Consider the following 16562-nt stretch of genomic DNA (forward strand, 5'->3'; position numbering starts at 1 on the left):
TTGGTCGAGTTGCTCGGTGTGTGAGGCGGGCCTAAATGAGCAGGTCCAGGCCGACTACGCTGGTGAGAGGCACAAACCCGTGGGATGTTATCCTATGTCATTAAAATAAAATAAAAACAGGAGTACCATAAAGTATTGACCAACTCCATATCAGTTAAGAAACATGATGTTTATGTAACCACGAAATCCTGTCACATTGCCTTTTAGTTATCATCGCTGTGAAAAAACAATATTTTTTCATTGCTTTTTCTCACATCACTACACAAACTGGATCGTTTTTCAATCTTCACAATTTGTTAAAATAGAGGAATCTACAGTTACTGATAGCAGTGATTCCCAACCACTGTGCAGCTGTTATGATCCAATTTCACTTAATCGGCCTGAAAAAAATGTACATTATTTACAACAATAGTATCTGACTTTCGCTCCCTTTGACCCATAACCTGATATGCGGAAGAGAAAATGGAGGGATATATCTTTGTTCATCTAGGACTGTGAATTTAGTGACAGAAAGAACAATAAAATTTATTCCACTAGATGGCAGAATTTCCAATTCACCTGCTACCCACCTGTTAGCATCTTTACCAGTACTTCAATATACAGTGACCACCCGCTACATTGAATTTCATCTATTGCCCACTTTTAAAGATTTTCATTCGTTTGTTGAAATGTGTTTTCAATGAGATTAAAAAGTGTGTTTGAATACATTTCAATGTGATGAATAGTGTGTGGCTTCAGTTTGAGACAAACCATAAAACAAATGTTATTGGCAGGAAGATTCCACTATTAGATAATTTCTGTAAATTTTATGCATGCCATTTTCATTGTGATCAGAAATGCATTTACAATATGGTTAAAAATTCTGCTTTAATAACTTGCAATAATGTATTACACCAAGTGGGGGGGAATTTTAACCCATTCCTGGGCAGGGTCGTAATTTTTTGCCTTATTGAGATAAAAGTCTCCTAACAGTCCAAAATCAAGGAAATAACACTTCTTTATCGTTTACAGTTAAGTTATATGATAACTTGAGGCAGCCATGTTGGGTCAGGAAGAAAAGGGAAATAACTCCGTGCTAACGTTGAGTTGTCCTCTCCTGATACCAAATTATGGCTTCAGATTAAAACACTTGAATATGATGATGTCCCAAAAATGGGACGCTGCCCACAAATGGGTTAAGGCTAATATATTTTTTGACATATACAGTATAATCTCTGGAGTATAACTCATGACAAAGGGAGGAACTTTTGTACACTGTATTCAGTTTTATGGTTTTTTTTTTTTTTTAAAAAAAGATGTAAGATTGCACTCTAAACTTAGTGTTTCCCAGCCTACCTGGTAAAGACGGGTAGCTGCGACTGGATAACCTGGACTCGCACGATGACAAGGAGCAGCGTGCTGATGACCAGCACGATGAGCTTCAGCAGCATCTGGAGCACGGCGTAAGGGAAGGCGCCTTTGCCCCGCAGAGCTTGCCGCAGCGTGTCCAGCAACATGGGTAAGGTGAACTGGGAGAGCATCGAAAATGGGTTTTCATTCAAATTTGAGATCATTCAATAATAATTCAAGAAACTTTCCATTAATTTAGTCAAGCATAAAATACATAAAGATACTGAACATTTACTAATTACAACTTCATGACCATTTTATTTAGCGCTATTATGTGTTACTTATGCATATACATGATAGATATCATGGCTGATTTATATAGATTTCATTATGTTTTAGACAATTCAAATCAAGTTGGGACATGTAGAATATACATAAAAATTATGATTACAAGTTAGGTATCATTAACTTTAGAACCACGTCCCATCAATTCTCAATAGAATTAAACTATCGGCACTTTAATAAATGTGTTCTTACATACCAATTGAAACAAGCATTAGGTACTTTAATTTAAAAAAAAATCCTTTTCAAGAATTTATTTAACAAACTTAACCCATTCATGGGCAGGGTGGCAATTTTTTGCCTTATTGAGATAAAAGCCTCCTAACAGGCCTCAATCAACGAAATACCACTTCTTTCTCGTTTATGGTTATGTTATATGATAACTTTACTAATTTATAATCTCATCCCAAAAATCTAACTGCTAATTTTGACTGATGAGTTATCCTCTCCTAGTACCAAACTATGTCTTCAGATTAAAACATAATATATAAATAAATATTTTGATGTACTGAAGGATATAATGCGGGAAAATCATGATGTCCCAAAAATGGGAGGCTGCCCACGAATGGCATTTAATAAATTACTTCTTAAGATTCTATTCATCTTTCACATTTATTTAATTTTAGCACCAATAACCATCCGTAGCGATAAACATGTCTGATCGTTTATTGAACCTTATTTGAGGCCTTACCCCTTGCGCCACAAACACCTCGTAGACGCAGCAGACCCCAACCACAGTGATTCCTTGCTCTTTGCACAGCGTCGCCGCCGCCACCAGTACAACGGTCACAGCAATGGGAGACCACACTAAAAAAAAAAAAAAACGCACAAAAACAGTCACAAGAAAATACCGAGAACGTGTATTCAGCTTTGCTCGGGTGTTTGGACTAAGAGAATCTGGTGTGATAGTCTGAGTGCTCCTGGTGCTGAAAAGTCTCCTTGTGATTAATGCACATGTGCGTATATTAATGCGCATGGGTGTATATTTAGTAAACTTCCGGCCAGTCTGAAATGTCTCCACTCATGCTTCAACATGTGCCATTCGACAACTTGTCGCCGAGTGTTCATGTTCACTATGGACGTCTCAGAAAGATGAACACAGCAAACGTACATATACGTGTATATCTTTTTATCAACTTTTGTTTTAAGGTTAGGGTTAAGTTATAACGTATGTTAGCTCCCTCTATGTAGAAGAAGCGGAACAAAGCGACCGGGTGATATCCCAGTAAGAGTCTGTTACGTACCCAGAGTTCCCCTGTTTGTTAGTAACGCATGCACATTAATGACAAGGAGACTTTTCAGCACGGGAGAGCACTCGGACCGTCATATCAGTTGAACTTGGAGGCATTTTTTACTCAGATTTTTTTTAATGGAGTCCGATTTGTACGACTCGTGAGTCGTTCCTATTCCACCGTGTCCCCTATTTTACAACCACAGGGCTTTATTTCCTCAACTGAAATGCGACCGGATACACGGCCATGACAATAACAATGTATTGCACATATATTGTTTTGGTAAAAAAAGAACAAAATGGGGAAAAATGTGGTGGTAGTGGTGGTCACCAGTGCTGGGAGAGGATTTGAACAAGGTTTGCTTGACGCATGTTCACATAATTTTAATACAACACGATTCGCATGCAGAAAATAAAACATTCTGTACCCTAGCAAGATAGTGTGAGCTCATTTTTCAATTTAAATGTGGAAAACAGGGGTGGCACGGTGGGGCAACTGACGAGAGTGTTGGCCTCACAGTTCTGACGACCGGGCTTCAAATCCTGGCTCCACTTGTGTGGAGTTTGCATGTTCTCCCGTGCCTGCATGGGTTTTCTCCAGTGACTCTGGTTTCTTCGCAGAGCCCCAAAATATGTATTAATTCAATTTGGGGTGGAGGGGTCTTAGTATCATAATGAAGCAGAATTCACCACACATTGGTTTGTTCACTCAACTCCACGGAGAGGTAAAATATACGAGAGGACATAGTGGGGTCATTTTATTAGGGCAGAATAATGGAACTTTAATTCCTTTCAATGGGCAAAAATGATTTGACATTTGAGTATATTGAGACTGGCCACAAAATGAAAATAAATAACTCACCTATGGAGTGGTCGGCGCCAGTTGATTTGGTGTAGGCCAGGAATGCAGCTAGGAGAAAAATCGATGACAGGAGTTCAGCTCTGCCGACCACACCAGTAACCTGGTAGGGGAAAGAAATCAAAATGGATGACAGTCGTATTTGCTTTTTGGTGGACAGCAATGATTGTGTTGGTAAGCGAGCCCAAATAATGACTTTCAAGCAACAGTTGACTTCCACGACATCTTTTTTTTAGAGGTTTATGAGCAAGCCCTTCTGAATTTGTGTTATCACAAGCCAGATAATTAACATCATAATCTCCAGAGACCCTTACAGGGATAAGCGGCTCAGAAAATGGATGGATGGAACATCATAACCACATCAACACAACATTTGCCGCCCATGACTTGTTAGACTAAGCTGGGTGAAGACCCAGGGATGCTAACTTTCATTAAGAACCCAAGCTAAACCTAGCTCCTCCCTGACATCCAGTTTTGTATCACTTCACCGTACTTCTTTTAAAACATCCTACTACTTCCCAATAAGGTACTCTGGTTAGGGTTAGCATTACTAAGTGAAAAGATTGCTTAATTGGTCTCTCATTTTCATTTCACTCATTATAAGAGAGTCATGTGTAAAGATTTTAACTGTTGTGACGCTACCATAGCAAACAAATTATATCGATCTAGGCCCGGTGTGAAGGTCTGAGCACCCCCGGTGCTGAAAAGTATCCTTGTGATTAACGGACATGCGCGTATATTTTGTAAACATCCGCCCAGTCTGAAACATCCCGACCCGTGCTTCAACATGTGCCATTCGACAACTTGTCACCGAGTGTTCATGTTCGCTATGGACGTCTCAGAAAGACAAACACAGGCAACATACATATATGTGTATATCTTTTTATCAACTTTTGTTTTAAGGTTAGGGTTAGGATATAACATATGTTAGCTCCCTCTATGTAGAAGAAGGGGAACTATGAGACCGGGGGATTTCCGAGTAAGCGTCCGCTACGTACCCAGAGTTCCCCTGTTAGTAACGCATGCGCATTCATCACACTTTTCAGCACGGGGGAGCACTCGGACCGTCACACCGGAACATAGGCAAAGTTAAAGTATGTGCAAATACCATGTTTAAGTATAGTATGCGCAAATTTTAAAAATCCAGACACCTTTCAAGAGGATTGTAAACGAAAAACAAATTATCATCAAAATAAAGTATAATGATTGCAATAGCAGTGACTCATCCATGTTCTTTTTAAGAAAATAATTTTAATAAGGTTGTTTGTTTTTCTAGTTAATTTGGAAAATGTCAATAATCATAAATGATACTTTTATATGGTTGCGGTATACTTACCCAACCGTTTCTAAATGTATGTCAGTCATATGACTGTGAAAATTTGTAAATTGTGAAAAATTAAGTGGTTTTCTTGCTGGCCCTCACAACAAACCCCCTTGAGCCGATAATCACATAAAATCAAATATTGGATTTTTCGCACTTATTTATTAAATTGACTTATTCTCACTGCTTGTTGCAGAAAAACTTCATTCACAGTAAAATGTATGATAAATATCAGATCCTAAGCCATCATCAAACTTCAGTTCACACAAAACTGAAATCCAATAGTCGTGCTGTACCTTCTCAAAAAAATTGTACGACCAAATCATGTGGTAACCTTTTCAGTTGATTGCACCTGTGTGCTACTAGTGCAAAAGTTAGCGTTCAGACCTGTGATAGATAAAATGCAACAAAAAGATCCACTCACGGCCTCCGTGTGGATGGGGTGGACGGCGAAGAGGAGCGCTGCCACCAAGCCGGAGGTGTGTTCCAGGAAAAGGCGGCACACCCGAAGGAAGAGCAGGCATGTGACGGCATGCAGGGCCACGTTGAGGAGATGGTAGGAGGCTGGGCTCAGCTCGCTCAGCAGGTAGTTGAGGCGAAACGTGAGCACTGTCAGCGGCCGATAAGACTTGTGGCTACGCTCCTAGAACGGGGACATCAGGGGTCTTCAAAGTGGAAGTAGTGTTACTCTATAGAGCTCGTGCATATGACGTCACCATTTTCACGGCGCCATATTGCCGTTCAAAAAGAGCTGCTAGACAGTGTGGGGGACATTGAACCGGAACAGAATATTCACAATGCCTGAGTTCAAAGAGAGCATTCTATAGAACACCAGCTGAAAAGACCAGAAAATATCGATGGATTTCGGCAATTAAACGTGATGGATGGTGCCCAACCAAAATAGACACACGCCTGTGTAGCGATCACTTCATTTCAGGTAGGAATTATTCTTCTCAATCTCAAATTCTCAAGAAGTATTTAGAATGCCAAGTTGGCTCATTTGAGAACAATGCGTTTAAAAAAAAAAAAAAAAAAAAAAAAACGGAGTCATCTCCAATGTACACAAAAACTTGTTGCGGCCACACGTTAAACTTCGATAAACCTTTCCACGGCAGACTTTTTTTTTTTTTAAATATGCATTGTTCTCAAATGAGTCCAATGCGTATTTAAAAAAAGAAAATAAACCGGTCACAGAGAGGTTCACGTAGGTTAACATGTGGCCGCAACATGCTTCCGTGTATGGGGTTTGAAGCCTATCCCAGCGGTTTATTGGCTTTTTTTAAATACGCATTTGACTTATTTGAGAACAATGCATATTTTGGGAAAAAAAAAACAGTCTGTCACGGAGAGGTCTCCCGAAGTTCAACGTGTGGCCGCAACGCGCTTCCGTGTACCAGGAGCCAAATCGCTGTCTTTTTTTTTCCAACCATAGTTAATGAAAGAGTTTGTATAAAACCAGGGGTCATTTATTTAAGTATTGGTATTTGTATTGCAAAAAATCAGAGAGGGTCCATCACTATGTGGGATTTATTCTTGATTGAGAACAGATCCAGCAACGAAGCACTTGTATGTGTCCAGCCTTTTCTACGACTTACTCACCAGATCCATGTGTCGACTCAATTGTTCAAGACAAGCGGAAGCGGGTTAACAGTCCAATTTTTTTAACCGGTGAAAACATCGACTTCAGCATTAAATATGGGTCCTCTATGCCAAGTGTCTCTCATTTTTCCACGTACCTTCATTTATTATCACCTTCTAAATGTTTCACGGTATCGGACAAAACTCTGGCCGTCGTGCTATAAGACGTATTTTCGTGTCGTCTCCAACCGACATAGCATTGAACAATGGTTTGTTTGACCGGCACTTCCAGCCAGCGATGTGATTTGATGACGTAGTTGCACGAGCTATATTTTAGTGTTATTTAGTTTTTCACGCCTCAACTTGACAATATTTTTCTGCAAAGACCAATCTTACCTGTCTGGTGTCTTAAGGCATACAAATGTACAGGCAATTTAAGAGCTTTCAATAAACCCAACAAGGATGTTGATGGAATGCGGAAGGAAACCCGGCTACCCGGAAAAAGCCCACACAGCCATAAGGAGAATGTGCAAACTCAACACAGGCAAGGCTGGAAGTGAAGCCAAGTCCTCAGGACTGTGAGGCTGATGGCCTAACCAGTAGGTCACAGTTCCACCTGACCTTAAAATAAATATTTTTTTCCCCATAAAAATCCAATTACACATTTTACCATTTATTATTTGCCCCAGAACAGGTGTAAATCAACATACCTCTGCCATGGGGGTACCCCAGAAGTCATTGAGAAAGAGGCTACTCAACGGCGTGGTGGGCCGCAGGTCCTTGTTGTCGAGGATGGCTGAGACGTCGTCAAACACGAAGCCACACGAGAGGCTGTTCCAGTAGCACGCCACCACCAGGCTGGTCAGCAGCAGTGCCTCTTTCAACGACACGCCAGCCATGACGCAACAACTCCGTCATGGATTGCTGTGGTGGGAAAACAAAGAGGTCATTTGGGTTAGTTCGGGTTTGGTGATTAATCAATTTTAGTTACTTTTTTTTTTTTAAATGTGTCTTTAGCATTTGCAGTTCAAAAATAGTCCCCGCTGACGTGCACTACTTGTAGCACTGGGGTGAAAAGCAGACCTAGTTAACAAAATCAAAATCAGTATTGACAATTTGGTAACTATTATCTTAGAAGAAAGAAAGTCAACATGAATTGAATCATATTGGTGCCCTTTATCCATAGCAAAGGCAGACATTTACTCCCACTGGAAACTGTCAAGATTGCCTGACCTATACAGAACCGAGTAGAGTCAAACCTGTCTGATATCGGGACAAATGTTGAAAAAAAATAAATAAATAAACCAAAACATTTATTGAACAGTGTCAGATCTTAGCTCTGGTACCTGTCCTAAAAGCATGTAATATCTGCCTTTTATTAACTTCCCTTCATTCAAATGATGGTTTATGATGATTTAAGTGATTAAATGATTCAATTGAATGATTTAAGGTGGAGGTGGGACTGCATCAGGGATCCGCACTGAGGCCCTTCCTCTTTGCGTTAGTTACGGATAGGCTGACAGATGAGGTTAGACCGGAATCCCCTTGGACTATGATGTTCGCAGATGATATTGTGATATGTAGCGAAAACAGGGAGCAGGAGGAGGAATGATTAGAAAGATGGAAGCACGCACTGGAAAGGAGAGGAATGAAGATTAGCTGAATTAAAACAGAATATATGTGCATGAACGTGAGGGGCGGAGGGGGAAGGGTGAAGCTCCAGGGAGAAGAGATGGCGAGGGTGGATGACTTCAAATACTTGGGGTCAACAATACAGAGCAATGGTGAGTGTGGTAAGGAAGTGAAGAAACGGTTCCAAGCAGGGTGGAACAGTTGGCGGAAGGTATCTGGTGTTCTATGTGACAGAAGAGTCTCCGCTAGGATGAAGGGAAAAGTTTATAAAACAGTAGTGAGGGTGGCCATGATGCACAGATTAGAGACGGTGGCGCTGAAGAAACAACAGGAAGCAGAACTGGAGGTCGCAGAAATGAAGATGTTGAGGTTCTCGCTAGAAGTGAGCAGGATGGATAGGAATAGAAATTAGCTCATTAGAGGGACAGCCAAAGTTGGATGTTTTGGAGACAAGGTTAGAGAGAGCGGACTTAGATGGTTTGGACATGTTCAGAGGTGAGAGAGTGAGTATATTGGTAGAAGGGTGCTGAGGATGGAGCTGCCAGGCAAAAGGGTAAGAGGAAGACCAAAGAAAAGGTTGATGGATGTTGTGAGGGAGGACATGAGGACAGTGGGTGTTAGAGAAGATGATGAACGAGATAGGCTTAGATGACACGCTGTGGCGACCCTAACGGGACAAGCTGAAAGGAAAAGAAGAAGATTCAAATGATCCATGATCGGTCTTGTTGCGAAATGTGCTTAACCCATTAAAGGCCCTGCAAAGGCAAAGTTAACACAGGAAGGTTGCATGCATTACTTCACAGACGACTTGTTATTTGGAGAGTAAAAATAAATAAATAATTGTAAACAAAACTGGAGTTGAACATACTGGACAGGAAATCGGAACGTTGACAGCTGAGTTTAACCCCCAAAAGAAAAGAGGGTGTAACTCCCCTTGATCCCAAGATTTCAGGACTACTGTTATTAGTTGACGAAAACACCACCAATCGAATCTTCGTACATTACCTCGGGACATACTTTTGCACGACAACCAGCTTAATGTTTGTTCACCACGAACACTTTACTTTTGTAGCTAATGCTAGTTTAGTTTTGCGCCCCGAGAAGTAATGCGCTTTTAGCCTAGCATGTTCCCTAAAATACGTACCGTGTCCTAAATGGAAATGGGATGCAGTTACAAGTGTCACGGCAACAATTAAAAAAATGAATGTAAATCACAAAAAGTAGGTGCTACACACGCCTTAGTCAGCGGCATTCAAGTTGTACGCATGCGCCATACAAAGTCAACGAGTCGTCGGTATTACTTCCGGGGGCAGAGGTGACAGGACGAAATAAATGTTGGAGTTTGGATCACGCGACTTAAAATTGGTGGTAAATCAAAGATTAATTCTTAAATTTACTTATTTTTCAGGCATATTTTCCCCATAGAAACGTTAAAAAATTCCCAATTAACAGTATACACCCTCCAAAGCATTAGGTAGCGGTATACAGCGTTGAACGTATTGTGAACGCCCCGAAAAGAAAAAGTGCCGAAGAAGAAATACATCAACAAAAGTAAAATGTTGCCGCGTTAATTCTGATTGAAGAAAAAGTCGACGTTACTGTAGCCTCATAAACGACAGCGAAGAGGTAATTGATGTTATTCACAAGTAATGAATTATAATGAAGTATTCATTTCCCAATTTGAAGAGGGAAAAAAAAACAGGCTTAACTGTACGCAATGGAAAATTATTTAAGGTTCACTATATTTCGGTGCTTCAGTTTTTCTTAGTCAACTCACCAGGTGATGTGTTGCTAAAGGTGGTCTCAGGTGTTTTTTTTTTAGGAGTGTGACTTTGTTTTTTGCTTTTTGCTGGAGACCATCAGCTGTGTTGCGACATCATGGCCGGTATGCCTGTTGCGCTGGAGTGGGATGAGGTGAAGAGGATCCAGCCGCACAGCCTCAACGAATTTGACAGGGATGAACTGGACTACCTTGTCACGCGGCTAACTTCGGTAACAAACACCAATATAGGCTGAGTGCGCAGAAAGTACTATCTTTTTTGGGGGGGTTTTTTTTCAAAGTGAATTTTAGTAAATATATGTCTTTCTCTCTTTCAACATGCCTGGGACCCTCGAGAGAAGACGCAATACATATTTGACTTCTCCCTTCCTCACGAAATTTATTTCCTCAGAGTTTCTTTCAGTTCTTAGATCCTTACGAAAGTCTACTTTTCTACTTGTTTTTCCTCCATGATCTCCTTTGTTTTCATCCCCGTACCTTTCCCAAGACCTCCTTTTTTATTTATACATTCTTCCTTCTATCACTTAAAACTTCCTTTATACTCAGAAATGTCTTTTTCATGCATGTTCTCCATCATTAGCTTAAAGCTATTGTTCTCACATCCTGATATCAATACTTTCACTATTCTGCCTTCCTACCATCCCTCCTATATCAATTCCTACCCGCCTTCCTCTTTACTGTTTTTAGGCGATCTTTTACCTCCCGCTAGACCAACATTTTATTTACCCATATTTGGTTGCACAGTATGCCAGAACTAAAAAAAAAAGAAAAAACTAAGGTTAAACATTACTGTCATAAAAAGAATGTTTGTTTTCAGTACTCATATTTCTATGCTGTTTTGCAGATAGTGAACAGTTCTCCAAAAAGAGACCAAGTGTGGATGCTAAAGTTGTTTATTAGTCACTCCTTTAAAATCCATCCATCCATTTATTTATCCTCACAAGGGTCACAGGGAGTGCTGGAGCCTATCCCAGCGGTCAATAGACAGAAGGTGGGGTACACCCTGAACTCGTTGCCAGCCAATCGCAGGGCACATGGAGACAAACAGCCAGACTCACAATCTCATCTAGGGGCAATTTAGAGTGTCCAATTAATGTTGCATGTTTTTGGAATGTGGGAGGAAACCAGAGTGCCACACAGGCACGGGGAGAACATGCAAACTCCACACAGGCGGGGCCGGGATTGAACCCGGGACCTCAGAACTGTGAGGCCAACACTTTCCAGCTGCGCCACCGTGCCATCCTAAAACGTGTTCTGAACTTTCTTAACAGTCGTAAGTGTAAAAACATTTGAAAGTTAGTGAAAATAAAAGGTATCCACTGTTATTTGTTAAAAGAAAATACATAGGATATTCCATGCATTTTCTGAGATGCTTATCCTCACAAGGATCGGCGGAATGCTGGAGCCTATCGCAGCTATCATTGGGCAGGAGGAGTACACCCCGAACTGGTTTCCAGCCAATCACGGGGAACGTAGAGACGGACAACAGTTGCAGTCACAATCACACCTATGGGCAATTTAGAGTGTCCAATTAATGTTGCATGTTTTTGGGATGTGGGAGGAAACCTGAGTGTCTGGCAAAAAAAACACGCAGGCACGGGGAGACCATGCGAAACTCCACGGAGGCGGGGCCAGGATTTGAACCCAGTTTCTGTGAGGCCAAAGCTCTAACCAGTTGCTCCACCGTGCCACCCTATAGGATATTATGAAACTGAAATATTGTGAATCTTCACTATTTTGTGAGATTTCTACAGGAATGGGCTAGTTCTCCTTATTTGGCTTTGTTGTTCTGAGGTGCTTCTGTTTTATGTCACAGACGGAAAAGTGGCAGGTGGACATTCAGGCTCACGAGGACGTCGTCCACGTACTGCGAGTGTTTCAGACCCTGCTCAAGGTCTTGTTCTTCTCTCATTCTATACCATCAACAACTACAGTATTTTGTGAACAAATCAGCATTATTTGTGCTTGGTTTCCAATGCTATGTACGTTTCCCTCCCATTTGCAGATTAAACATCTTGAGGTCTCTCTCGCTGAGCAGCTGATAGAAGAGCAGGAGAAAAACGGTCAGTGGAGCTTTTCTGAATATAAGACACTTTCGTGGAATTTTGATGATGACCTCTCTGCCGTTTAGAAAATAAACTTCAAGACAAAGTATTGAGACTGGAGGAAGACCTCAAGGTAAGGCTCAATTTATTTCAAACAAAAAAAAAATAAATAAATACATTATCACGAGGTTTTAACTCAAATTATATTAAAGCATTGGATGAGTGGTTTATATTTATGAAAATTTTCTTTTTTTATGTCTGACGCTTCCATCCTGTTTTTCTGACTTTTTTTCCACCTGTTTTTCTGACGAATTTTTTTTCTTCAATTATTGGGATGCATTGAACTCACGAAAGACCCTGCGAATTAAAAGTGACTCTTTACAAACTCACAAACGGCGTATTACTGTTCGCACACCTTCAACTTGCTCATCCGGTATTTCATTAGTCCAGTATTTTCCATCAGTCTCCAGGTCGTCTCTTGAGTCACCAACCTAAATGCATTTTAAATGCATCATCTTGTATCCACAGAGCATGTCAAATCTGTCCAACTGATTCTGGACAAACATTCCTGTTTCGAGCAGTTCTGAGTTCTGCTCTCCTCCCGAACAAATGTAAAGCCCGCAGGTGCCTGCGTAAAAACGACAAATTAATAACGATATAGCTATGTGACTCAAAGACAGGAGTATCTCCCTGTGTCCTAAACCCATATCAAAATAAAGCTTGATCAAACTAAATAAGACTGTCATGTTTACTATGGCGTTTGCAAAGAGTCACTTACAGTTCGTTCGTTCGTTCGTTCAATTGTGTCCCAATAACTGAGGGGAAAAAAATACTTTGAAAAAGCAAGTGGGAAGAAATTGTCAGAAAAATAGGTGGAAACAAATTACCGTAATTCCCGGTCTACAGAGTGCACCTGATTATAAGCCTCACCCAGTACATTTGGAAAGGAAATAACATTTGGTACATAAATACAATGCACCTGTGTAAAAGCCGCAAGTGCCCACGTTGAAACCCACATTGAAACACGAGATATTTACAAGACGCTACACAGAAAGAGTTTTCAAAGCTTAGCTTAACATAGTAACAACACGGTAGCACGAACAGGGCTGTTTAAAAAAAAAAAAAAACTGCCACGGCAGCCACACAATAGCAACAGAGTAGCACAGCACTAACAGAGTTGGTAAAAATAAAAAAAAAAATAAAAGAACACCTAAATCACTGAGACGCGGCAGTAACACAGCAGAAACACGCTAGCGCGGCGCTTACAGGCTTGGTTAAAAAAACACCGGTCAAAATCACTGAGACGCGGCAGTAACACAGCAACAACACGCTAGCAGAATGCTAACGCAGCGCTAATAGGGACAAGAAAAAAATAAAAGACTGGTAAAAGTCACTTCCTCGGCACATATATTCCCCTGGTCTGACTCTTACCTTTTCCACTCGAGTGCCCCCTTGCCCTTGCTTGGCCTTTTAAAAAAAATTCACAAATTAGCCGCATCGAAGCTTGTGAAAAAAATTGCGGATTATAGGCCGGAAATTACGGTACTCAGAAAAACAGGATGGAAAAAATACTCTGGAAAAAAATGAGAAAAATAATTAGTCTGGAAAATGGCAAAAAACCCTCAGAAAAACAAAAATATTTTTAAAAAACTAAACCCTCAAATAAATTACTCAGAAAACTAATATTTATGAATGCAATACGCTTCCTTCCATACAAGTTTTTTAATGAAACATTTTTAAACAATGTGTCATAAAGGAAAAGTGTCAGATTACATTTTGGGGGTCCTTGGTTCATGTATGAGTGGGGTAATCTTCCAATGCAACCCTTCAGTGACTTGACTTCCGGCAATAACTCTTGGGACTGAGCAATGAATGCTGTACAGTATTATGATTGGCTGAGCACCTAAAGAGGATTATAGCTAATTCCGTGCATACTGGCAGCCGTGCGCGTTTAGATTACCACCCTCTTCTTTTGTGGACATTTGTACATTAAGTACAGAACCTGTTTGCACTTATAAAAAAAAAGGTAATCCACATCTCTCTAAGTTATCTATTATAACCACAAAAGTAGGTCTGTATTTGTATGCCTGGTCTCAGTACGCGAAGACCGGCCCCGGTGGCGGCGGGACGGACAATCGCTTCCTGAGGAATGAAATTCGTCAGCTGGAGACACAATTGGAACAGAAGGAAAAGGAGGCGACTCATTTGAGGAGGGAGATGGGAGGAAGCAAAAAGACTATAGAGGAGGTAGGTCCAGCTCTTCAAAATCACTAGTACTCTTTTTTTTTTTTTTTTTTTTTTTTTTTTTTTAGGCCAGTAGGGCTGAGATTATAGGACGAATATCACAAAAACTTCTTGCGACTTCACACGCAGATAATCACATGCGCATCCACTGCGGCACAACAGTAACAACTGCTCAACACAAAGCCCACTACTCGTATTAATAATTTTAAAACAATGAGAAAAATACAAATACAAGGGCAGCGTTGAGAAGGAAATTTTAAAATTTTACTGTAATCCAAAAATGAAAACAATGATATGCAAATTGGTGTGTGATGAGTAATAAATAGATCACATAATTCTATATTATTGACAGTAATAATCATGATTGGCGGAACGGTGGTTCAGCTGGTAAAGCGTTGGCCTCACAGTTCTGGGGACCCGGGTTTGATCCCGGCCCCGCCTGTGTGGAGTTTGCATGTTCTCCCTGTGCCTGGGTGGGTCTCAAAAACATTGCAGTAAGTGGACACTCTAAATTGCCCCTAGGTGTGATTGGGAGTCTGACTGTTGTCTGTCTCCATGTTCAGGGTGTACCCCGCCTCCTGCCCGTTGATAGCTGGGATAGGCTCCAGCACTCCCCGTGACCCCCGTGAGGATAAGCGGCAAAAAAAATGTATGGATGGATAGTCATTATCTAGAAATGAATGATACAGTAGTATACTGTGGTGCCTCGGGATATGAGTTTAGTTTATTCCGTGACCATGCTTGTAATGCAAAACACTTGTACTTCAGATAATCTTTCTGAATTGAAATGAATAGAAATGCTATTAATATGTTCCAGTCTCTGCCCAATGTATTTATTTTTTTTTAAGGAAAAAATAGCACCCTATAATATTGTATTTATAAAGACAGAGTAATAACATAATGGAATATAACAAAGAATTAAAGAGTTTGTGCATCTTGATTTAATGGCGCAATCCAATTCATTCTTTTGCTGCTTCTGGTCTTTCCACCGTCATGCAAACACAAACAAAAAGAGTACTTCTACTACTACTGTCAGTGACTCAGATACTGTAATAGTGATTTTTGGAGAGGATGGAGAATATATACCAATCAGTATTGTTATATTATCTGTCTACATGTGTTGCTTCACTTAGTGTGTAATTTATGAGCAATGTGGTAGTTTTAAATTCACATGTAATTCTCTGTTTTATGTTTGAACACATACCATGAATGTTTTCAAGATTTGTCTTTTTTATGTTATGTCCTGACAAAATGGAAAACATGTTGGTGTTAGCTCAGGGCAACGTAGCAGTAGTACTACAACAGATCTTTATTGTGTGTGGTTGTCGTTTCCTCTTGTAGTTGGTCCTACGAGCAGAAGCAGCCGAGGACGAGGTGAAGACATTGAAAAGAGAAGTACGTGTCTGCCGAGCAAATCCCAAAGCCTCCCATTTTTTCCCCCTCTTAGCTTTCATCTTTTCTGCCCAAACACAGCCTCACTTAACTGTCTTTCATTTGTCATCCACATTTTTTCTCACCTCTTTTCCATTATTTTCTCCCATTTGCTTTGCCAAAGATAAAAAAGATCAAGAAGAAGGTAAGACTTGTAGGTTGTGCTGTAAAATTAAATTTAGAGGCTCGAGTTCATCCCCCCTATTTTTTCATTTTTTTTTTAAATTAGTAGATTAATAAGAATCATCCATCCAGCGCCACAATGGAGCAACTGCATTGGCCTCAGAGTTCTGAGGACCGGAGACCGAATCCCGGCGTGTGTGGAGTTTGGATGTTCTCCCTATGCCTGCGTGGGTTTTCTACGAGCACTCCGGTTTCCTCCCACATTCCAAAAACATGCAACATTAATTGGACACTCTAATTTGCCCCTAGGTGTGATTGTAAGTGCAGCTGTTTGTCTCTATGTGCCCTGCAATTGGCTGGCAACCAGTTGAAGGTGTACCCCGCCTCCTGCCCGTTGACCGCTGGGATAGGCTCCAGTGCTCCCTGCGACCCTTGTGAGGATAAGCGGCAAAGAAAATGGATATATGGATCACAAAAACATGCATTAGCTGGAGACTCTAAATTGCCCCTAGGTGTGATTGTTGTCTGTCTCCATGTGCCCTGCAATTGCCTGAAAATCAGTTCCGGGTGTACTTTCTCGCTTCCTGCCCAATGACAGCTGGGATAGGCTCCAGCACTCCTGCGACCCTTGTGAGGATAAGCGGCTC

General features: G+C 40.8%; 2 protein-coding genes across 3 annotated transcripts in view; one reads left to right on the top strand and one right to left on the bottom strand.

Annotated features, from left to right (window-relative positions):
- Positions 1-9576, bottom strand: part of tmtc3 (transmembrane O-mannosyltransferase targeting cadherins 3) — a 59215-nt gene extending 49639 nt beyond the window's left edge. For both annotated transcript variants that reach the window (XM_061823189.1, XM_061823190.1), the window contains exons 1-6: positions 9437-9576; positions 7371-7584; positions 5507-5725; positions 3765-3864; positions 2363-2478; positions 1336-1508 (exon numbers count right to left, since the gene is read on the bottom strand). In XM_061823189.1, coding sequence (XP_061679173.1) covers positions 1336-1508; positions 2363-2478; positions 3765-3864; positions 5507-5725; positions 7371-7559 — 797 coding nt within the window. In that variant the 5' untranslated portion in view covers positions 7560-7584; positions 9437-9576. The remainder of the gene's footprint in view (positions 1-1335; positions 1509-2362; positions 2479-3764; positions 3865-5506; positions 5726-7370; positions 7585-9436) is intronic.
- Positions 9577-9637: 61 nt separating this feature from the next.
- cep290 (centrosomal protein 290) overlaps positions 9638-16562 on the top strand; it is a 38664-nt gene continuing 31739 nt past the window's right edge. The window contains exons 1-7 of the mRNA XM_061821687.1: positions 9638-9918; positions 10148-10284; positions 11889-11966; positions 12078-12135; positions 12204-12250; positions 14215-14364; positions 15703-15756. Coding sequence (XP_061677671.1) covers positions 10171-10284; positions 11889-11966; positions 12078-12135; positions 12204-12250; positions 14215-14364; positions 15703-15756 — 501 coding nt within the window. The 5' untranslated portion in view covers positions 9638-9918; positions 10148-10170. The remainder of the gene's footprint in view (positions 9919-10147; positions 10285-11888; positions 11967-12077; positions 12136-12203; positions 12251-14214; positions 14365-15702; positions 15757-16562) is intronic.

This window comes from Syngnathoides biaculeatus, chromosome 6 (genome assembly GCF_019802595.1).
Source record: "Syngnathoides biaculeatus isolate LvHL_M chromosome 6, ASM1980259v1, whole genome shotgun sequence".
Lineage (NCBI taxonomy): Eukaryota > Metazoa > Chordata > Actinopteri > Syngnathiformes > Syngnathidae > Syngnathoides > Syngnathoides biaculeatus.